General features: G+C 43.3%; 1 protein-coding gene across 4 annotated transcripts in view; it reads right to left on the bottom strand.

The window, feature by feature from the left end:
• Positions 1-24,316, bottom strand: part of adkb (adenosine kinase b) — a 130,900-nt gene that overhangs the window by 70,036 nt on the left and 36,548 nt on the right. For all 4 annotated transcript variants that reach the window (XR_014893632.1, XM_085284742.1, XM_085284740.1 and 1 more), the window contains 2 exons: positions 10,611-10,783; positions 5,867-5,975 (listed from right to left, as the gene is read on the bottom strand). Coding sequence is in view for 3 of the 4 variants with exons in the window: in XM_085284742.1 (XP_085140868.1) it covers positions 5,867-5,975; positions 10,611-10,783 (282 nt within the window). In the remaining variant the exon portion in view is untranslated. The remainder of the gene's footprint in view (positions 1-5,866; positions 5,976-10,610; positions 10,784-24,316) is intronic.

The raw sequence follows: 24,316 nt of genomic DNA, 5'->3' as shown, positions 1-24,316 counted from the left end.
ATGGCATCAAACTAATATTCCGCATTGACTGAATCCTCAGTCAAGGTTCCTGCAACTATACAGGAATGAAAAAAATCCTTTTAAACTTCACACAGAAATCTGTGCACAACAATAAATACATAAAGATCAATACATAACCCACTGCGTACGATGAGAACTTCCTCTCTGTAATAAACAAGGTGAAATCTTGACATCCTGAAAACCTTCAGCACAACAGCACATTTCCTTTGTCAAAGATTACACTGTAAATATAGAATAAATGGGCAAACAGAACAATCACTAGTGAGATAAAAGTACATTATCTCTCTACCATCCATCCGTTTTCTTCCTCTGATATTTGTGGTGTGGGGCTGGAGCCGGGTTACCGGTCAGCCATTGCATTGCATTCAATGGTAATGCAATATTAAGCGACTGGACTTTTTTAATATTCTTGAAGACGTCCAGTCGCTTTTCTTTTCAGGATCCTTAGATTACCATGACCTGAATGACTGAGAATCTACACAGACACAATAATACAAATTATAGGACTGTCAAAGAGATCAGTCTGATTACATGATAGTAATTTGTGATAGACTATTTGTGTGCTGTTTAGAGAGGTTAAGTAAGAAAGCCGTTGCACACCACAGCAATCGCCATCTGCTGGGCTCTAGATAGAAATAAGGTTTTTTACTGGCTTCATATTTCTGAATTTGGCTTACATCCACCTGCAAGGTCAACTTAATGATTTATTGGAAAGAAATTGACAAAAAGCCTCAAAACTCAAACATATGAGTTATACAAGTGTATATGTGTATTGTCAACATATGCAAAATGCCATATGTTTTAAAATATTATGTCCCATATGACCTCTGACCTCTCCTTCAAGATCAATAAATTGATCCAAAGTGATAATAAAGCTATTTAGCGCTACTTAAATGATTATGAGCTTTCAGACTGACAGGAACATGGTGGCATGTACATTACTGTAACAGGTTATAACTTTTTAAATACATAATAGTTTCAATACACGAGCATTTTTGTATCTATTAAACGCACACAACGCATAAAATGAGACCAAATACCAGCAGCCATGGAGTGGATGCTGCATTTATTAATTCCCTTGAAGGAATTTTGAAGAGAAACTTTACAGTGGATAGATCTCACATTCAGAATTCAGACTCCATTTTTAATATAATGCAGTAGTCTATGTTGGTACACATTATTTATGTTCTAACCGTAAACACTGTAAATCAAAATGAATACACGAGGGCTCCAAGTCCAAGAGAACTTTTACTTTTAATGCACTACTGCTTTTTTTACTTAACCAAAACATCTAAAAACTGTCTGCCAAATCTGACACGGCAAGAACGAATCGAGTCTCAAGGATAATTGTAAACAACCTAAATAAATTACGCAGTGCAGTAAAAGCCACAGTGTCTCAGCAGCCAGTGTCTCTGCCCTCTTCACCCTAATTTGCCACACTCCGCCCACTCAGGCCTGCAGCGCCGTGGAGCTGGCTGATCCTCCAGCCGGGCCGGGCCAGCCCATACATCCCACTGGCACAGGACATCCCGCCAGGAGCCAATCACCAAGCCTGCGCTCCTGACAGCTCATTACCACTCAATTAGGCAGGTGCACCTCCATGCACAGTCTTCTGACAAATACAGCCCTCCCAGATGCATGTTTAACATTCAAGAGAATTATATAGTGACAGCAAACAGTAAACGCCTCACCCTTATCACTTGATTGCCTCAAGATTGAAATCCTATAATTGGCCTAGGCCAGCGGGAGAAAAAAATAAATTAGCCAATAAATATGATGCAGTCGACTTGTAATTGAACAATTATGAATTCATATTCATAAGATGTTTGCTGCCAATTACAAAATGCCATCTGATTAGGCGCAATTTGAAATGACATTGTTCCACGCTAAAGACACTGTGGTGTCAGCCTAATAAAGAGGAGACACATCATAGCAGTAGCTCGGCCACCGACATGACCTCCAGAGATGAGAGACATGCTGACACAGTGGCTTGGCTGGTGACAGACGGGATTTGGCACCCATTGCTCTTTGTCCCCCCTTCAAAACCTACCGCTTACGCTCGCGTGCACCGAAAAATATCAGCGCCGAGGGTTGACTTTCACAAAATTTAACACCAGTGGGCACAGATTGTACACATAACAAAACACAAGCAAGGCAAAAATTTAAAAAAAAAAAAAAAATCTCGATCCCTTGAGAACAGATTCTAATCAAGATGAAATGATTTACAAATCTATTTAATAAGGCTTGCCAGAAGTCAAACTTGGCATGTAAATGCGGTGGGGATTAAATTTCATCGGCAACCAAGACTGTAACTGATCGCCTGCAGACAAAGGGGGAGCCTGCCAGATTTTTTTCTCCCCCATCCACTTCTATTCCCTCCCTCTCCCTCTTTTTTCTTTTTTTTCCTCTCCAGTGCCTGCGTTTTGCCTCGTGATCCCTCCCTGGCTGTGTGGAAGGACAGGGGCAGTGCAGAGTGGTGCAGTACAGAGTGTGGAGGAAAGAGAGAGAAAAGACAGAAAAGGAGAGGCAGGAAGGAGAGGGGAGATGGAGATGGAGGAAGGGAGGAGATAAAGAATGGTGGCGAGAGGGGGAGTAAGAAGGAGAGAAGGGTAGAAAAGCAGGAGAGAGGGAGATCTCAAGGTCAGTGTGAGGACAGTGTGGTCCTCTGAGTTGGACAGAGACACAGCCGCAGTCACCTCTGTGCTAATCAGCCCTTCGGCTGGCTGATGAGGTGTCAGTTAGACGTGTGTGTGTGTGTGGAAAACCTTTCCCTTTGCTTTTTTGGCTGCAAAATGAAGGGGGCTGATCGGGCGGAGTAACAATGTGTGTGTGTGTGTGTGTGTGCACCACTCTGGGGTGTAAGCAGGCTGACGTGCAGCTTGTGGTGCCAGTACTGCGCTTTTTTTCTGCTTTTGCCTTCCCTTTCTCCTTTTTTTTCCTTGCATATTATGCTACAGTGAACTCAGCTTTCCCCTGCAGTGAGGGCAAGAATACAACTGCCAATTAATGCTATATGCGGTGTGCCAGTGTTAACAGTGTGAGGCATTATAGTTCAACTTGCTGTGCTGTTTGAAAAAAAAAAAAAACTGGGAAAAAAAAGGGCGGGCTAGCCATTTTCCTTGGGCGTGGCTAACCTCTTGCAGGCTAACGTGGATTGTGCTCCCAGCGCAGGGTGCAAACGAACAGCATCCGCAGCTGTGATTAGGTTTGTGACCTAACAGCTCTGCAGCTTGTGTCTCATTGGGTGAGTTTTGCGTATGAGGCCAATTGGCAGAGGCAAGCGTCTCCTCCGTCTATCCTTGGGTTATTTCTGACCATCTGTGCCCAGTCATTAACAGGCCTTTTCACAGTCAATTGTCTTGTTCGTCTCCCCTCTTCCCCGTTTCTGTTGGTTTCACTGTGCATGACCGTGAGGTGGAGCTTCTTCTTCTTCCTTTTTGTTTTTTTTCCCCCTTGAATTTAAATGGCAGAAGTTAGGAGAGGCCATTTTATTATCCAGGGCTAAGGAGAGCTGTGGAGACGTAGGTTAATTCAAAGTGGCATCATGGAGGATGCATCAAGCAGCGGAGATCAAATTACAGGGCAAAGCCCTCGGTGGTAAAAACAAGCTAGTGGTATGCTGCATAATGTGTGTGTGTGTGTGTTTAACAGCATCTGTGTGTGTGTATTTGAGAGACTAGAGAAAAAGAGAAGGGGGACACAAGGAGGAATAAAAAGGAAAAAGAGGAGGATGAAGAGGGGGGTAAAGGGATGGGGATGGAAGGAAAGTGGGAGCAAAAAAAAGGAGAGGGAGAAGAGGCTAACTGGGCCAGTGTGCACATGCACACATCACCCCCTCCAATTAGAGTCACTCACCCCCCCCATCCGCCCCTTCTTACAATACATCACCCTCCATTTCTGATGTTTACAGTCGTCGGGGAATGAAATAACTGCACACATCACTGCAGCAGCGACGGCATTGAAAAAAAAAAGAGAGATCTCCTCTGCCTGAAATGCATTTAGCTATTCCTTCTTCCCCCTCATGCTTTTGTTATTGGTCTTTGTGCAATGATTTGCCTAAGGACCCAGATTTCCTAGCAACAGCCTGCCACCAAACATTTGGCAGGAGTTCAACATTCTCTCTCTTTGTGAGAAATGGCAGTGCTGCCTCCCTGCTCTGTGTCTGCCACCAGCCCTGCTGCTGCCGCCGCCGCCGCTGCCGCTGCTGATGCTGGATGAGCCAGACTGGCTGCAAGAGCCCTCTAATAATTCTGTTTTCATCCAATCACACCACATAGTAGCAGGCACCTTGAGAGCCTCTGCCAGGATTCATCAATCACCTCTTTAACACGCATGTTCAGACAAACACAGAGGCATGTGCGAGCAAACAGAACGCGAACGCACACACTCTTGCGCGCGCACGCTCTTGTGCGCTTTCCGGTAATTAAATTTACAGATTAGAGCGAACAAAGCTACGTATACCACCACAGCAGTAGTTTAATGAAAATCAACAAAGCACATTAATGCATAGCAAAGGTTGGTACAGTGAGCGGGAGAGAGGGAGAAGATGTAAAATCTGGCCGTAAATTGGGTAAATACATCTGAGTGCTCTCGACAAGGTTAATGGAGAGAGGAGGCCTTAGTGAACGCTGGTCTAGACATGCCACACAGTATTAAGTGGGAATAGCTGTGGCAGTGTATCTGTCTAAGTACTTTAGAAGTGCGAACGGGACTCTAATAAAGCGAATGATCCCCCTGTTTTGACAAAGAGGCCCAGGAGGGACGCTGAACACCACGTTTTAGATTCCAAGCACTGACAAACACCCATTTGTGGCCCTTCTATCCCCCCTTCCAAATCCCACGGAAGCTTTTCCCCTGCGCGCTACGCTGTCGGATGTGGGCAAAACCCAACTGCCAATTTGCAGAGGATGTGCCATGTTTGCTAATGCGAAGCAGAGGCTAAAAATGAGACCACACAAACTCTGGAGGATGGACTGACTGATCTGCTTTCTGGCACGACCACTGAAAGATTCTTTTTCCTCCCCTCTAATAAACAATTTTTCGTTTGGTATTTGTTTCTTCGACTGGGCGGCTAATTATGAAACCTCCATCATTATTGCACTGCGATGCACTCGTGTTTAGAGGACTTGTGGGCAATGGGGAGGTGGGTGGGGGGAATTGGGAATATCACTTGGGACAACATGCCAAGGAGTATGCTGAATGCTGAGCACTAACGCTGATTTATGTTGATAATGAACTGCTTAAAGACGTGGAATGCAGCGCAATTTCAGGGCTATCGTCTTGACTTGAGATCAGAGAAAATGTCGATCTGCCGGAATTAAATATAATCCCAAACAGTGAAACATGAGCATAGCAGGCCATCCCACTCCAGAAGCTGTAAGTAAAGACATTACCTCAGTGGGCGCAGCTCGAGCGTGTGTGAATATCTAAGCGCACATCTGTCCTCCTCAATCTGTGCGTGTGTTTTGTCTGTAAGGAGAAGATTGCGTGGGAGTGGGGGGTTGGGAGCTAAAACCGAATGAACTTGCATAATCAATTTTCACACTTTCACAGCACCTGTTGGCCTGTCTTCACGTTAAAAGAAATGAATGAATGCATTACATGTAGAACAATTTCACACTATGTTGCAGCTTCGCGCACAAAGACCTGGGGAAAAAAATAGGGGGAAAATGGAGCTGTATTGTCTCAATAGGTAACATAGCTCATTTCACTCGACAAAGGATGAATGGATATATTGACAATGCAGAAGGCGTGCTGAGGCATTTCCTGAATAAAGCCTCTTAACCTCCTCCTCTGGCAGTGGAGTTGGGGAACAGTCATTTTGAATGTAGAGGGTCTCACTTACCGCAATATAATAGACCTTGGCTTTCTTCACCAGCTCCCAGTTGCTGTCCAGGTCCAGGTGTTTTTCCTTTTTGTAGCAGTTTGCCGCTGCCAGGTTAGCAACAAGGGACCTGCCGAGACAGACCCCATAAATCTTCTGCCTCGCTTATCATCCATCTTAATTTTGTCTCAAAAACATCCTTAAAAAACACTCAGGCCTCAGACTTTCCTTTGTTCTTTTGTGATATATAAGGATGATAATAGTTCCTAAGAATGTCTGAGCCAAGGTGAATTAAAGTCTATCTGGATCTCTTTATTTTTCCTTTCTTTAAAAAAACGGTGCTATCTCAAAAAGAAAAAATACACCAAAGAAAGGAGATTAAACAAGCTGAGGGGTTTTCAAAGCCAAAAGAGAGACACCCTAAAATTATTCATATCATATTATCACCTGTAAAAGTTCTGCATAGATAACAAGGGTGGGAAAACAACAGAAAGAGATTACTAAATGAACACTTGAGTAGTGAGTGGTGGGAGCTGGAAAGTGAAGCAGGTGGTATTGTCTTAACACAGCTCATTAGCCAGTCCTCGTGCGCTGTATCTTTATGAGCGGCCATCAAAATGAGTGCAACCATCATAGCTACTTAGGCGAAAACTGCTAGGCGACCATATGACAGGAGGGTGTTGCTACACGAAGGTCTGTTCTCACATGGCGAGAAAAAAAAAGCAAAAAAAAAGCTGCTCTCCGTGGTTAGTGTCAAAGAAAAGAGTAACAGTGTGCTAAGCTGATCAGCGTGTGATGATGAAGGCTACGATATGGCAGCTGAATGGGGACCGTGTTTGACCGGAGCTGCCGTAATGGACTCAAAAGGTTGCTACGAGCGTGACAGACAAAACGAGTGTTGTTAACTGAGAAAGTCCAACGGACGTGAGCAGAGCAAATAACCATTATGATGTGACATATTTAAGAGGACAAGCCGAAATGCCACAGTGAGGCACTCCAGGTTAAAATGCTCATTAGGAATTTAACAAAAAGGAAAGAAAAGAAAACTAGGAAATCCAGAGGAATGATTTCTAGTTTTATCAAAGTGGAATAACTGTCACGCATCGATTTCTGTTATAACTCAGTCAAACTAGAGTGAAAATAGCTGAGATTGAATGTGCGACCACTTTCAATAGTACGGGTCAGCTGGAGGAAACCTGTCGCCAAACACTTGGAGAGACTTCAATTGCTCTCACACAGATTGGTGAAGGTTTGCAAATAGTTGCCATCTGGTTTATAAGCGCATACAGTCTGTGAACAGGTTGAAGTCAATCTGTCAACCAGCACCAATAAGCGCAACTCTTATGAGACGCCTGTCTTTGCATTACTAGACTCGACTCTACTGGCTGACAGTTGCTTGTTTTTTTGTTATATTCCTACAGATGAGGACAGATTCACTGCCTTTGGTGAATCTCTCAAATTCCTCTAGATCCGATGATAGTTTGGCACGGACCTTACAGAATTCCAAGACTATGCTTTATGAAGGCCAGTTGGTAACGTTTACTTTAATCTTCTGGAGGTAGTTCTTCACCATGAGCAACGTTGATGTGTTGGAAAACAAGGCGATGACCCAGACTCTGTTTTTCTGCTGACTGCTTGAGGTTTTCTTTTAAAATCTTCCCGTATCCTTCTTCCTTCATGATTCCTTCCACCTTGACGAGATTCCCATTTCCAGGCACACTAAGGCATCCTCACAGCATAATACTCCCACCACCGTGTTTCACTACTGGGGACATTCTCTATCTCCAAACATCAGCAGCATCTCTGTGGCCAAAGAGCTCTAGTTTTGTCTCATCTGATCAAGGGACACATTTCCAGTGTGCATATTCTTGCTTACTATACTTTACTCTGGCTTAAAAGTGTTTCTGCTGCAGAAGTGGAGTTTTCCTTGCTGTTCCTCTTGTGCAGGGTTTTAGTGATTGTTTTCTTTGACTTCATTCCTCAAGTCATTCAATGGTGTCTCGGCAGTTTTTCTGGGGTCTTTAGACACATCTCTCACTAGCTTTCTTTCCAGAATCTTTGAAATTTCCGCTTCCTACTTCTGCCAGGCTTGTTCTGTACTGTGTGGCCTTCTTTGAAATTTCTTGATGATACTTCTCACTCCAGTTCTTGACACTTGGAAACACTATAACTAAAGATAAAGTCTGAACTGGTTTCTTTTGTTTTTGGCATGATGTTTTCTCAAGTGAGAGCTCAAACCATTGCTAAAGTTTTTATACTGTGTGTAAGCTAGAAGATAACCCTCAGTTTCAACTTGATTTTATAAGCTTTGAGCATTACAAGTTAAAGCACATGATTGCACAGCAGTGGTTTGTGCCATGGCTCAATAAAAAGATCAGGTGTTTAATAATATTGACCTGAGTGGTTTTATCTGAAATAATTCTGTTATTGTGTACACGCAGAAATAATTTACGCTTTCTAAAGAAAACTGGTATGTTTTGAAATGCTATATTGAAAATCCCAAGTGCAGAGTTACCAAGTGGCTGTGTCATTTTGCAGTTAAATTAACGCCCTGCAGCAACAACATGGCTTGTGAAGGCATTTCTGTTTCAGATGAGGTTCTGGCTCTGCTCTGAATGTAAGTAGTTAATGTGAATTTCTGTGTATGTGACCAGCAACAGATTTGTGATTCTTTTCAGTTTATCACAAAGAAATTCCACATAATTATCAACTTGACGCCAGTCAGCTGCAAACCGATAGCAGCCCGATTCCATCGTATCGCCTTTTCATCCCATCTTTACGCACGAATGTCACTTTGAAGATGGCAGCTGACTGTGAGTGGTTGCAGACCTGGTCCTCATCTTCGAAAGAAAAATTTCGAAGCCAAAGAGACCACAAGTTCATTGCACACAGTTGTTGCATTTTTGGTCGTGCTGCGGTCTCAAACTATTGTTTTCCCTTGTGAAACTGTAGCAATTATGCTATAGAAAACCAGTGAATGTGGTGAACAGGCTGTGTACACTCCAACAAACTGGCAACACAACAAAGGAACGGTTCACCCTCATAAACAAAATACTCAAGTTTTTCCACTGGCATGTAGTGCCATTTATTCATCTCCATTGTTTGGTTGTGAGACACCCAGCTTTGAAGATATTAGCTGTAGCAACATCTGCCTTCTAATGAATAAAATTGAACAAAATTGTTTCATCGTATTTACATCTGTTTTTTAGAAAGACCTGATTACTCCAAAAAATAAAAAATAAATCCACAAACTAGTCGTCATGTGTTTAGTGTATTTGTAATTTCCCTTCTACTGAACTACACCCCCTCCAGCCACAGAAGTGCGCATCATTGTTCACTCCAACAATCATTCCTTTTGTAAAGTGATATATTTGCTGGGTGTAGTTTGGCAGAGAGAAAATAGGCATTACTTTTACATTATTAACTTCCACAACATTCAAGAGAAGCCAGACATTTCTGCAACAATATCTCCAAAACTGGCAACTCACACCAAAGAAATCTAGATGGATAAATAAATAAGCTATGGCTTTAAGTATTAATAATGTAATGAATCTAAGCAATTAATTTACAGAGGTTCTTGCCAGTGCTTAATAATATATTAAGTTATGCTAAGGTCATCTTAAAACTAAGCTACAGAAAATAACTGCTGACAGGCTAGCAGCATCTTTCACCAAACTGGGAATTTTTAAACGTGAAAATTATCAGCAAGATCTTCACACAATCTAAAATATTTAAATATTTTAAATATCTGCACAAATTATTGCAGTTTTCTGCATTGAAAAGTTGATATAAAGAAATTTGCAGCAATTACTATGCAAAAACTCAGAGCTCCTGGAGAGACTGGCTGATTGAACCCCTGATTACACTTGTAAGATTTTAATAAACAAATTTCTTAATAGCTAAAATGTGATTATTCAACGTAGGGCATCTGCACAGATTGGGACTCAAACTGTCAGATTTTAGTAAAGGAGGCAGGTTTTTTTTCTGTATCTTTGAAGACTTGCACTAATCAAAGCCTTAGGGCTGTGACACACTGGCTCCCAGTACTTCAAAGCCATCACCCTTCCAATCTGGCCCTGCTGGCGACCTTTCCTCTGGCCTCCTGAGCTGTCTGTTAAACACCTGTAAGAAATATTACAGAGCTCGTCTCCCTGAGCACGGCACCTGACCTTTTCAGGTGTCAGAGCCCACATCAAACAATCCCACTAAGACCATTCAGCAGGGCTGACTCCCGGGGCGGTCAGGGTCCAGGCGTTGACTGACTGACAACTCCAGTAGCAGCGGATAAAGGGCTGTAAAGGAAGGGAGTGTTTGAAGGAGGTGGTTATTGATCCACACCTGGTCTATCATGAACTGGAGCCCTTAATGTTAGTGTTATTTGTGTATCTGTGTGTGTGTGTGTGTAGGCTGTGACCCGACGATGCTGGCGTGAGAGTCACCAGAGAGGCTAAAGCCCCTTTTACAGTCGAGAAGGCTGACAGGTGAGAACTGGGATAGCCCAGGCATCCCTAACACATTGCTACTGTCAGCCTATAGATGGATGACAACCCACTGGGACGGCAGAGACTGAGTGGGGGCCTGGAAAAACACGCTCAAGCTGTTCCTTTTCCTTTTGATGTGTGAGCTGAGCTATGATTCCCTGTTATGACTTCTAGCCCCGAGAAGTCAACTGCTTGCCCGTGGAAGTCAAAATGAACCAAAAAAACTCTCTTAAAGCCGGGTTACGGGTTACTCCTTGGTCAAGGATAAATGAAAGGTTGCAAACCTATTGTCTCCCGTGATACAGGCTGCACAGGTACCAGTCGGCTCCTCGTTTTGCTCATAGTAATGGGCATCGACATGGGCTTCTTCGGCCTTCTTCTTTAGGATCTCGCCAAAGCGGTCTTTCCCGATGCACCCGAAGAAGGTAGCCACCTTATGGGGCTTCTGGAGCATCCACTGGGAAGGAGAAAATGAAAACAGTTACACAGAGCTCAGTTTACAAAATATAAGTCTGTTTGAGGGGTCAAGTTCAGCTAAGGCAGATGGCACACAAACTGTAGCTTCACAGCAAACATACTGCTTGTGATATATGAGGGCTGCGAGCTGTCGTAAACAGCCCAAGACCAATTCCACTCCGCACAGAGGCACTATTCTCATCCAAGCACTCCTTCCTCCATGTGTGCTAAAAACAGTCTCATCTCCTTATTTACACAAACCCCATAATTCAAGGCTTCATCCTTCTTATGCAAACACAGACTCTGAGTGTGTGACAGAGTATGCAGCCGCTACCGCAGGACACTCCCCGAACTGCTCGCTGGACAATTTTTGGTCCTGACAGTCTTGATGTACTCAGTGACTTTTACCTGATGAGGGAAAAGGGGGTGGGGGCTGCTCAAATTCTACAGCGCTCAGGTTTAACCTCCAAAGATTTATTGACGTACAGTACGTGCTGCTGTTTGCTCGTTTTATTGCAGACTCCTGTTTTGTTGCTGACGGGGGCCCCTTGTGAATGAGATGTTGCTGCTTTTGGGGATGACCTGTATATGTGTGAAATTAATCATTTCACACGACCAAACAGCGTCTCGGTGGGGGAAGAAAAATGCATTTTCATCAACCGTCTAGAGAAGCTCTCCTCTTTTTTTTGTTTTTTTGCGTTCCCCCTATGCCCCACCCTTCTGGTCTCCAGGTAAGTAGTTCAGATGAAAATAAAAAATAAGGAGGAAAAATAAAAATAAAAATATCCAGGAAAAGATTCATTACATCGCACAAAGCTCACCTGTGTTTCCAGACTAAGGTTGACAATTTGCAAGCGCAGCTGATCAGGGCATAGAGTTTTTTGACTATCTATCTCTGTTTTATGAAACAAAGAAAACTTCTTGCCTTGTTTACAGCCAATTTACCTCTTCATGACTAACGCGAGGGATGGCATAAATCCCATGTTAGCATTCTATTAAAGGCCAGTCAATTTTTAAGCTTTTTAAGAGACAAAAAGAAAGCTGTACTCATAAATACACGTTGATTTTTGACTTATTTGTTGTATGTCTTTTCTAATAAATTAATGAACTCTCCAATAAACAGACGTTGGGAGAGATGGACATCACCGTTCCACCTAAATGTGTTTTACACCAAAAGGAGAGAGAGAAGTTGCAGGCACAGCATGCTGTGGAGGTCAATATTAATTTGTGTCTGCACCTTCAGCCTCAAGATATGAAAGATCATACTTATCTTTTGTTATCTGAGAAGGGGTCTCCTTTGCCAGAGAAACAAAAACGTGAAGAAACAGCAACACCGGCATCCAAATAAAATGTAATTAGCAGATTAGACATCAGACCCTCCGGTCTCCAGATAACGAGCTGGCTACACATCAACAACAACAGCTGGTTACAAGTTAACGTTATGTTAGCTAATGTTAGGCTCTAGTGTCCTTAAAAAAAACTATTTGACTACATTCTCACTTTGTTTGAGAGAAGAGTCCAACAATGTTAGAAGCTAAAGCAGGCAAACATTGGCCACCCCTCCCTGAGCCTGGTTCTGCCGGAGGTTTCTTCCTGTTAAAAGGGAGTTTTTCCTTCCCACTGTCGCCAAAGTGCTTGCTCATAGGGGCTCATAAGATTGAGTTTTTCTCTGTATGTATTATTGTAGGGTCTACCTTACAATACAAAGCGCCTTGAGGTGACTGTTGTGATTTGGTGCTGTGTAAATAAAATTGAATTGAATTAAATATTACACAGTTTCACAGCCTCCTCCAGAGTAAATAGCCATGGACACATATTAACAGCTGAGGTAAACAGCGTACTTACGGCCTACACTCACTACAGATGAACAGCTAGAGTTGCTAGGATTATGCACTTGAATTGGGAGGGCTAGGAAAATAGAATTCAGTTGACTGCAATCTGGGATCTACTGACATCTCATGGCGAGATTTTATAAACTGCAACTTTAAAGTTAGCATTGCAAGGGGCGTGGCTACATTTCACCTGTTATGAATCTGATTAAATCTTGACCTCTAAGTTGTGTTTGTCACTTTTGGAACTAATATGCACTAACAGCCTATCCCAAAAGTTTGTGCTTCACTTTTTGTGAATAAAATCAATAATTTTTTTTATTATTTTTAGTTTTTTACTTCGCACTAATTAGCAGGTATTTCTTTTTGTGTGCTGTCAATGGATCATCATCTTCTTCTTTCCGCTGATCCTATTGGGGTGACCACATTGGATCATGTGCCTCCATCTCACTCTATCCCTAGCATCGTCTTTTGTCACACCACTAAACCTTTGAGCAACTATCAAAACAATTCACAACAGCTGATTTTGGTTTTTGTGGTGGGTTTTTTTTTCAGAAAAATAAATAATCGCCTTTTATTTTCCAGACTAGGCCTTAGGAAATGAACAGTTATAATGTCACACATGCCTGCTGCATCTTGGTCCGTGAGTGCGCCCTACCAACGTGTCATCTTGAGTCATGGTTCTGTCATTCAACCATGCCTCCAACTCCCCACCTGGCCGAAATACACAAACACACCAACGTGTACATGCGTGCGCACGGCTGCGAGCTCTTCTTCCCTAACCTCTTGCTGCAGGCACCTCACACTTATCAAGGTCACTGGCTCGGGTACACGTCAAGTCCAATCTGATTTTCCCCTCGCCGCGATGAGCGCAGAATCCAAGGTTAGGAGCTGCGGGCTGTAAATAATGACAGCGCGGCCCCTCCATTTGCAGAGCTCTCAGGTGGGAATAGAGAGGGCCACTCAGGGGCCTCAGTCCCTCTGATGACAGCACGGTGAATCACAGCAACCACCGACCTCGTGAACATAGCCCCCCCCTCATCACACCTCCCTCTGAACTCTCCTACTTTCCCTCTCGCTCTGTCTCTCTCTGACCGTCGGCTGTACTCTCACTGCCAGCTCAGCTTGTCATTTTACAGGGTCATTAACAGACATAAGTACACACTAACGTGAGCACACAGTGCACCTACACGGGCAGAAGGCTGACGTACACACACGTACACACAAAAAGACAAATCCTGTTTAGTTTCACAACATCAAAACTCCCTCCTAAAAAAACAAAAAGAAAAAACGCCCCATGCTTTTGCCAGAAGCTGCTCTGCTACTCCAATAAACACAAAGCACCAATAGATAAGCAGAAAATGTCTTCATTATGAGCAAGAGAAAAAAAATATCTTGCTAAAAAAAAATTTCATCCCCTCTTTCACCGTGGTATGCAGGAGCAGGGAGTTATATCAATTCATTTCCATCCCTGGCACCCTGCAGACAATCCCTCTCCATTCCCAGATTATGTGAGATAATACCTCCATTATGACAAAAGCGCTTTCCGCGGGGTCGCCGAGAGGTCAACCAACCCTGTGCTGGGTATTCATGCTTAGTCACATCCCAATTATATCGCAGTGGCAGAGGCAGGAATTGGCAAATGTACATCAAGGCGCTTCATTACTGAGGGCCGCTCCAGTGAAATTAAGCAGCAGATGAGACAGAGTGAGATTTGCCCCCAGGCGGCATGTTAGAGAGCGACTGTGCGAGAGAGAGAGAAAGAGGGAGGAAGATGGGAAGAAAGAGGGAAGCTGAAGTAACAGATTTTTGTGGAGGTGCTGGGAGCTTGTATCTCGCGCAGCAGCTCATGTATATTTACTTAACTGGGAGAACACTGGTCCCCAAAGATTAATAAGTTCCCATGACGCACCCAAGCAACATATCTTTAGGTGCGTTTCGATACAGGAGGGAAACCTAATGCAAACAAGAGAGAAAAACACCCATGAAACGCAGGCGGTAAGATGATGCACAGGCTCACTCGCTACAGGCAAAGCAGTGATAAGTGTACATTATGTTAAGTGGAGAATACGTCTGGCGTCTCTTTCTATTTGGCTTCCATTTAGCCAAATAATCCCCCCCCCTCGACATACACTCTCCCAAACCTACCCAAAACTGGCCCCCAGGCACCCAGATAGCTATTAATTATGACATCTCATGGTTGCAAGGAGCCCCATTTGGGGATCTGACCTAGGCCCGCTCCTCAACACCCAGCAGCTGCCACTCTTCACTACAGAAGCAGCCGTTTCGCGTGGCGGCTTCCAGGAGGGCAATTACACAGCCCAGATGAGATGAGACGGCTGAATGTTTGGGACTTGAGTGCTCAGGCTGCCATTAGCACTATAAGCTATTACATTCCCCCTTCTTTTCCTGCCCCCCTTTTTTTGTGTTCAACTCTCCCCTCCCATCGTCTCCCTCACTCGCTGCTGTATATTGATGAAGTAGTAATGGGACCTCTAGTTAGATATTCCTGCTGTAAAAACATTGTCTTGTTTCTAGTCTCCCTCAGGGGTCAATGTATTCTCCTGGAGTTGCTGAGAAGAATTTCTGCTCTATTAATGATGCAATTCCAATGCAATTCAGATCTACTGAAGTCGCAGCACAGTACCCCCCCCCCCCCCCCCCCTTTTTTTTTTTGCAGGGAGTTGATAGACGCCGCTGTGTGTTATCCTGCAGCTTTACAACAAAGTGGTGCCTCCTGCACATCATGGGGAAGCTGAGTGGCTGTCACTTGTTTCAGTTCATCCTTAAAACAAGGACAGAGAAGTCCCCATTCTCCTTGCCTCACCTCACTAGCAGTTCCTCTTGAGAAGAACTTGACCGTGCCTAATGATGGTCACATTAATTATAGGCTTATCAACCTCAGCAAAAATTCAATAGGGCTATTTATAGAGGCCTAAAATAGCTGAGGGCGAGGGTTCTGCTCGCTAGGGTGGCTTATAACAGCCTCCTCTCACTCCAAAGCCCCTCTTTTGGAGCTAAAGGCGGAGGCCGATCAGCGTTTCTTTTTACCGTGCAGTTAAAACAACTAGTAAGCATCTGTCCATCAGCGACTGACATGGAAGGTGCTTATATATAAAGTATTGGTGAAGCAGAGGGCCCTTACCACGAGTGCTGACATTGATGAGGTCTGGCAGCTTCCATTAAATCACTCTTTGCTGTAAAGTGCCGGGCATCAAAGCAACCGGCTGAGGATTTTTCACTCAATCAGGTAACACACAAGGCGCCCCCCACCCTCCTGCCTGTTCTCTCAGGGGCTGGAGCCTTCTGGTCAATAACTCCAATCAGTTCAATTTCATGCACAGTTAGCCATGTTGGGGTGCTAGGGCACTGCTCGCACTGGGGTTGCATATGTTGTTGTTGTTGCTGTTGTTGTTTTTCTTTAATTTTTTCTCTTCCCTGAGAGGGTTGATAAGTGGGGTGGGGACCTGTACTGTGTAAAAAGTGGAGACTAGCCAGGGCTAGCATGGCTGTTTTAACTCCCTCAGCACAGCAGGCTTCTTGCCAAGCTATTAAAAATCTCTGTGCTCTGCTTTAGTGACACAGCTAAAAGAATAGAGGGAATGCGGGAGGGAGAGCTGTAAATGATCAACACGATAATGAGCTGATTATCAGTCAAAGCCATGGATAAGCCTTCTCTCCAGTAATTTCCTTTGAGATCAGTCAACCACACTCTCCTGTCTGCAATCAACACTCAAAGGGAAGGCATAGCATGCAGCCTGACGGGAAACCGGCCCAATATCGGCTTCAAATATCCAGATCATAGTTGTCTTCTGTTCAGTGCCTCGCTCGTCCCTTGCTGACACACCAGCATGGTGGTGAGGCTCGCCACTGAAGTCTGCTTTTGTAATGGATGTTTCACAGTTGTCATGCGGCTTTAGGATCTGGCTGCAGGACAACACAGATGACTGATGCTCCACTGATGCTCAAATGTAGTGTGCAATCTGTAAGTATTTGGACGTTGATACATCTCCTATTGTTCCGACACTACATATTTAACAACAACAGAGATTAAAAGAGCCGAGCCTCAGCTTAATAAATCCCATTAAACAGGGACTTTAACTACTTGGAAAACAGTTTCCTCCTGGGAATCAGAAGTGAGTAATGACTATACTAATGGGTGTGACTAAGAACAAAGCAATCAAAACTTTGTGAACAAGCTTGTGCTTTTCCAATCAAACGGAAAGTGGGAATTAAAACACAAAGCAAAAGTAATGACATGACTCCATAGGAGCACTGTAGTCTCCATTCGCTATTTTTTAAACTGCTGAACACGATGAGGATTGTTAGATGCTTCCTCATTAGATACTTTGCATTATAATAGAGTGCAAATGCAAATCAATTTGCATCAGCTACTGTTATGCAAATACACTTGAGGCCAAAACAAGATTACATAATTAACCAAGAACCACTAATTTCAATGCTGATTCCCACCTAAGACGATGAATGTGTGTTATTTTAATCACAAGCAACAGAAGGGCTGTGGACAGATTATATACCTTTGCTCCTGCACTATACTTTTATTATTCTGCATATGTACTCAACACACATAAGAGAAGGTAAGAGAAACATGATTTTGTCTATAAAGTGTCTATAAAGTTTCAAACATGCACTGTAGCCTTGAACTTTTCTAGGTATTGCCTGACAGAGATGCACACCAGAGCACAAATTTCCATAAGCAATCTTTAACCTTCCAGTTTCTCAATGTAAACTCCACATGGGTAAAAATTTTTATCAAATTCAAGACTGGCAACAGTGGGAAAGAAAAACTCCCTCTAAGCAGGAAGAAACTCCAGGGTGGAACAGCCATCTGCAGTGACCAGTTGGAGGTTAGCGGAGTCAGACAGGACAAAAACATGCAGTGGAAGAAAGCCAGGGATAAATAATAACTAATGAATAAACTCAAAGTGGTGGATAAGTGAAGAAAAAACACTCAGCGCATCACAGGAAGCCTCCAGCAGCCACGGCCTAATGCGGTGTAACTAAGGAAGGGTTCAGGATCCCTTGATCCGACCCTAACTACAAGCTTTATCAAAAAGGAAAAATTTAAGCCTAATACTCCGGTTTTAAGCCTAAACCAGAGTGGTGAGAACATGTCTCCCACTGTGTGCTACAAGTCAGAAAGAACAATTGCAGATGTGACATTCCCCCGACACACTCTGTATGTGAAGAAAAGGCTTAATAGAAGCACCAAAGCCATGTGCCACCATGTCATGGTATATTAAAATTTAGAATTACCACCTGACTCCTATATACTCCGAATATTATTAGTGAAAACTTTAAAAGACGGTGTTTGGCCAATAAAGCTGGCTCTGGCAGAACACAGAGCTGTAGCCATTGTAGTAGACGTCACTTAAAATATGAAAGTTAATGCAAAGAAGCTAAAAATGTACACAATGTACATTTTCAACCTGGCACCCACAGCTTTGACATCAACATCAAATTACAAAGTGAGATAAAGACACAATGGCTACAAAGTGTGGCCATTATCTCCAATTTGGTTGCCGAGGTATGATTTTGAATAATAGCCAGACGTTATTCAATGCAGTACACTTTAGGATCAAACAAAAAATGGGCAAGTTAGGGACAAAAACATGTTTTGTGAGATTGTGACGACTGTAACCTTTCGACCACCAAGTTCATCCTTACGTCTCACTGAATGTTTGTCTGAATTTGTTCCACATGTTTTCTGTTTTTCTTGTATCGTTGGTGTTACCTTATGAATTCATGTTTTTATACTTGAATTAAAACAGATAAATGGAACGCTCCAAGTGACGGGGAAATAAACAGTCTGGCTTTTCTAGGTAGTAGCAAAACCACCCCTGGGGAATGAGTCCAGACAACAAAAAAACCACCCAAACAAACAGTGGTGGCTCACGTGTCCATGTACACATACGTGTGTCACAAAAGGGGTGGGGGGTGAGGGCGGGGGGGCAGCTTCCAGGAACAGCCCCCCGAAGATAAACATCAAACCCGACGACGCGCCGACACACTCCATAGGTTCTGATGTTAAACGCGACAAGAATGTCCCCAACAGTATCTCTGCACCCTCTTCAGAGAGCTATCAAAGGGCAAGTTCAGTGAGCACACAACAACCCCCCCCCCCCTCTCCACGCTACACACACACACCTAACACATCTCACTGCAGCATCTTTGCGCTGCATAGGAATCAGGGATGTGTCGCTGTCTCCAGGCGCCAAGTTTATCTAAAAAGGAAACACCTGATTTTTTTTTTCCTAGCTCCTCTCATTCCTCGCCTCCCTTGTTAAACACACAACCTTGATTTTGTTTTCTGTTGCCCGGAAGGAGTGAATTATTTACAGGATAAACAAGGTGATGTTGTTTCAGTCAGTCAGAGCCAAACTCCCCTATCGCAGCAACATAGAGGCAGACGGGTTTACCTGGCAGGCATGAGGGGCTGAGCTTGGATACAGAAGCCAGGCAGCAGCTACACAATGGCTGCATGGTGATACTTATCTGAGGAGTGGTGGGGAAGGGGGAAGCAAGGAGAAAAAATACCTCCACACCACATTCATGGGTTGGGAGTCCCAGACTGGCGGGTTGTCCTTTTTATCTGCAGAGACAATGGGGGCTATAAAAGAACATGAGCTGATTTACCGAGCCTGAGTGTGCATGAAGTGAGGATGGGGGTATTATTAAGAGATCATAAAGTGGCATTTGTGTTTGCAGGGGTTTGTTGCCATACAAGGTTCAGGCGGGGAGATGATGAGGGACCTTTGCAGCTAAAGCCGCTAATCCTATCTGTGGTCTGTGGGCTCCAGCTGGTGGGAGTGCAGCTGTGCTCGGCCCCTGCACAGGTGAATCGGTTCTGGGTCCCGCTTCTGTAACTTCCATGTACGAAGTATGGCGGATTTGCACGGGGCTTTGATCTCGCAGAGGCGGCGGCAGTGCTGGTGGCGGCACTCCCCTTACCCCCCCAGATGCAGTGACAGTGCGGGTGATCCGTGTTACCCAAAAGACTTCTTTTCTTTTTAAACCTATGCCAAATGACAGCGCCGGTTTGAGGCTTAGAGCAGGTCAGGCCTGAATAAATTCAATGTGGCAGTGCAGAAAATTCACTTCTAAACAGTGCTGCAGGGAGAAAGTGAGTTTTAATGAGTGTTGTGACTGCATTCTGTGATACAATTTATCATCTGCATGAACATGAAGCGATGAGCGAAATCATTTAGGAACGACGGTTGTTCTCCGACACTATAAATCAGTGTTTCCCAAAAGATCCAACGTTCGATTACCAGGAGCAGTAATTCAGGCATGCGTGAAGTCAAACCCTGAACACGGGCAGATTACAGTTTCTGCTAATGGTGGTCGTGCTGCATTATCTCAGCTACAGACTTGTGTTGCCAAGGAAATTCAGGCCTTGAAACAGCTGACGGAACAGCTGTGCTTCCAGCTTGACCTGTGACCCAGTCTGAAAGTGATTCACATTTAACACTGATTTACTTACCAAGGACACAATGGGAGGATATGATTGGACCCTCGGTGCGGATTTAAAAACAAAATTCCTAATGTCTTTACGTGCTGCAGAGAGATCGCACTTATCATATTACTCATGCCTTTGTGTCCTTTCCTGCAGGCGCAGAGGTTTCTCTTCATGTTACCAGCTGGAAATATCAGTGATGAGCTTCTCCGCTTACTAAGCTCATTGGTGTGAAGGCAGTTTGTGTGCAGATTCTGTGGCCGGCTGGCTGCACAGGTAAGCAGAAAATAGCTTTTAGCTCCGGCCTGACCTTGAGAAGGATGCCATTCAATCAGCGAGCTCACTGCAGTAAAGGCCCTATCATTGCACTAATAGACTGAATCTTCCTCTCTGCTTAGATCATGGACAATGCATGAATGACTTCCTCCTCCTTGACAAGTTAAAGGGGTAATTTATTCAATAAATTAAACAGAGAAAATAAGCCATGATGAAAGAAATACTGGTGTGGCTGTTGGGCGGGTATAGATTGAATTCGTGTAACAGTCTGCACACCTAATTTAATTTTCAGTTTATAGACATAACACAAGTGGATGACGGCAATTGACAAAACAGTTAAAATGCAAGACTGAACAGACTGTGCTCGCGTTCTCATTGCCAAGAACGAACATCAGCGGTAGAGAGTGTTTGGTGCGCTCCTTATCTACGCCCAATCATCCAGCTGGAAGCAGGCAGAGTCAAAGTAATAAGGATGAGATTTAAAAACTGTTGCCCGCTTTGAACTTTGAGGTTGTGCGCTCAAATTCCACCTTATCATCTGGCGGCTTAAAAAAATAAGTTGTGTTATTTTTCTGACTGCTTACAGAGAGAGGGAGAGGACGAGAACATACTGGAACGGTCATAACTACTGGCTGCTGCAGTGCATCGTGACAAACAACGGAGAAAAACTTGGGATTTATTGCTCTGATAACCTTCCAGATTCCTTCAGCTGATGCTGTATGCCAGACAACTCCAACAGAGTTATGCATCATTAATCCCCATGAACACTGCCAGTGATAAATAATGCTCTGTGTCCCTATGAAAAATAAGGCAGTTATTACCAAACCATAAAGAATGGTATTTGTATCATCACTTCAAGCAGATAATAATGTGAAGATACGATGTTTCAAGGATTCAAAAGCACACTGACAGTGACGGTAAGCAGTATATTTCTGCTCTCGTCAACCTGCTGTTAGAGAAAGAACTCTCAATAAATAACAGCACTTGCACCGAGCAAATCAGAGATCTTTATATCCATGCCATAGTGCTTACAATACGGAGTAGACACTCAAGCTATCAACTGCCATTCAGCCAATGATAAATCAAGGTAAATAATGACTTAGCTTCGTCTCTGGAAGATAGCGCCAAATAGCAGGTAATCACTTGGAGCACAATACAAAGTGCGTCTAGAAACCTGTTGCACAACGTTTTTCCCACAAAGCGTGGCTCATTTCACTCGTCTGATAATTTCTCAAGGCTCAGACTTGAACCCGGTCCAATAAACATAGTAATACTATATCCCCTACAGGTGTAAAATTCTTGGTGGTTAAGCATTGCAAAAAGAAACTAGAAGGAACTCTGTTTGATACAGAGATGTTTCCAGCGCCAGATGCTGTGGGGCCCTCTCTTGTGAGAAGCCGGGCGAAGATCACTTACTTTCCTATTGAGAGCCGGAGCATAAATTCAAACCCGGCTATAAATCAAATATAAATTTTCAGCTCCCCTCACTTTCTCGGGAACGGCTGCAATAACAATGTCATTCGACTCTGCCTGGTTGCCATTAATGCTCTGGATTCCATCCATGCTAATGATTGGGCCCTGTATCCTGTGCGTTTTACAAAGCCCGCAGAAAAAGAAGGGAAATATTACTGACCTATTTAATGCTTTGCAGGTTAAGAGAAGAAACCAAGGTCTGTGGTAGACACTCTTTACATATACACTATTTCCACACGCTCTCAAAATGGATTTTCCTTGCCAGATATAACACCCTGCGCGCCAATGATTTTAATATACCGAAACTCTGCGACTACGACTTTAACATTTTTAGACAGCAAAGTTTCTGAGCCAGAAAGGAGGACAATGCACTCCCTGCTAAATCTAACTTGAGTGAAAAATGTGATTTCTATTTAGATATTGTTCTGTGTGCCAACAAGCCTTTCCTTCTGCCAAAAAACAGAACTCGATCTCATTCAGGCTATTTTCTCCTTGAAATCACAGTCGCGTAATGTTCTTTTAAAAAAAAAAGAAAATAAAAACACGAAGCGTGGGCCAAGACTGATTCACCTAACTCCCATCCCACACACATATTTACTGGAATGGCCACATATCACAGTCTGAGCAGTTTTCATAACCCAAATATATACAGACTAGTATCAAAATCCAATTCATATATTTGTTTCACACAGTGTAAACAGACTTTTTAATTCCAGTGAAACCATAACCCCAAAGTGGAGCACGGCTAGCAGATTCTGGTTACAGAGCGTGTTTGGAGAGAGAGGTTTTCTGGGTGAAGCACACTTTATTTTTTAAGCAAAAAGCAAACCAATTTCTGTGCAACACCTGCACCCTTCTGCCCTGTTGGCTTTGGCGAAGCAGATTCAATGAGTTTGCAGCCAACAGTACAGGGCTGTGTGCCTGTAAGAATCTGCACTGACAGAAGGCTTTTAGAGAAGAACCAAGGTCACCACTACAATAACACAGCACTGAGGATGTACTCAGAGCCAGGGGGAAGTGCTGCGTCTCTCACACCCTTGAAATAAAAACCAGTGAGTGCGGAATGATACTAAGTTCAATAAACTTCACTTTGCTTTGTAACCTCTGCAGAAAGACTAAACAAGCAGAAGAGAACAGCTGTTCTTATAGTGTTAAACACTTAAATAGAAATCAACTTAGATTTTAAAAAAGAAAATCATTACACCATTATTTATATTTCAGGGCTAATGGATGTGACCTCTAATATAAGCAGCATTAATACTGCGTTAATATCGTGTTAGTTTATAATGTTGTAGGCCGATCTATGACAGGGGTAATGCTGTCACGCAGCTGCTTTCAGAATACAAGAAAACACAATTCAAGGACAGAAAAACAAGTTTAACTCAAGATTTATGAGAATCATACAATATAAAAGAGCTGTACATTGTAATTCAGTGCAAAGCAATACAGAAAAAATAATAACTCAAAGCAGCCAAATATTTAATAAATGTAACAGGAGGTTTTTTTTTCAGTGAAACTATGTTTCTGGTCCAGTTTCTTTTAGTTTATTTTAGCTTCGTCGTCTTGTCTCTCTATATGCTGCAGTGTATATAGTGGAGATGACAATAACGTTTACTTTGACTTTGACTAGTTTATAAAAATATATCAAATCAAATTGGAAATGAACAACATTCACCTTCTAATTAAAAGTTATGCCTTACTGCTGCGATCAGCAACTTAGTTGGAGAGTATTTGCAAACCAGTTGCCATCTTCCATGCAAACTACAGGTGACCATGGCAACCTGCTAGCCACCAACTGCAATGCAGCTCAATATATGTGACCAATACTGAGTGCTATCAACCAAGTCAGGAAATGAAAATATTTCCATTACGACCCCTGGTTGACAGGAGATTGCTAACAGATCTCTAGGCCTGTGTAACCGGGGCTTTGGCAACCAATTTCACCTAGCAACAACCACCAACTTTCAGCATTATTTCCCTAGTAACAGGTGGTCGACAGGTGGTTGTCAAACGGTCTCTAGGCCTGTGCGACTGGAGTCTTATTTAGCACAGGATCAGAAATAAATAAACTGCAAAACTGCAAAACAGCAGCGCCGTCTGCTTTTGAAAAAATTACTAAAACATGAGTTAATAGTGTATTTGTGGGGGACTATTTTCAGCTGTGAATTAACACGCATTTGTTGCTCTATTAAGTATTTACTATAGCCAGATGGTGTGTATGAGATTGACTCAAAATAAGCAACAGTGACTTACAGTTTGCTCATCGTCCCCCCAGCAATGAGTTTGTAGGACAAGAGTCGAGGTACGGTACCATCAATGAGGAAGACGCTGCAACAGGCTTCAGAGACACAGACGATATCTGCTCTGGTCTTTACGTTGGATTTACGATAATAAGAAAAATAGAAAATCGCCACACATGCTTTCATAACTCAAGACAGACATCCTCTCATGAGCTGAAAATAAATCTCAGCACATACTG

Source organism: Mchenga conophoros, linkage group LG8 (genome assembly GCF_057382185.1).
Source record: "Mchenga conophoros isolate Kocher_MC1m ecotype Shallow Benthic linkage group LG8, M_conophoros_male_GT1.1, whole genome shotgun sequence".
In the NCBI taxonomy this organism is placed as follows: domain Eukaryota; kingdom Metazoa; phylum Chordata; class Actinopteri; order Cichliformes; family Cichlidae; genus Mchenga; species Mchenga conophoros.
The sequence above is the reverse complement of the archived record's forward strand: the minus strand, read 5'-3'. Positions and strand labels throughout refer to the sequence as shown.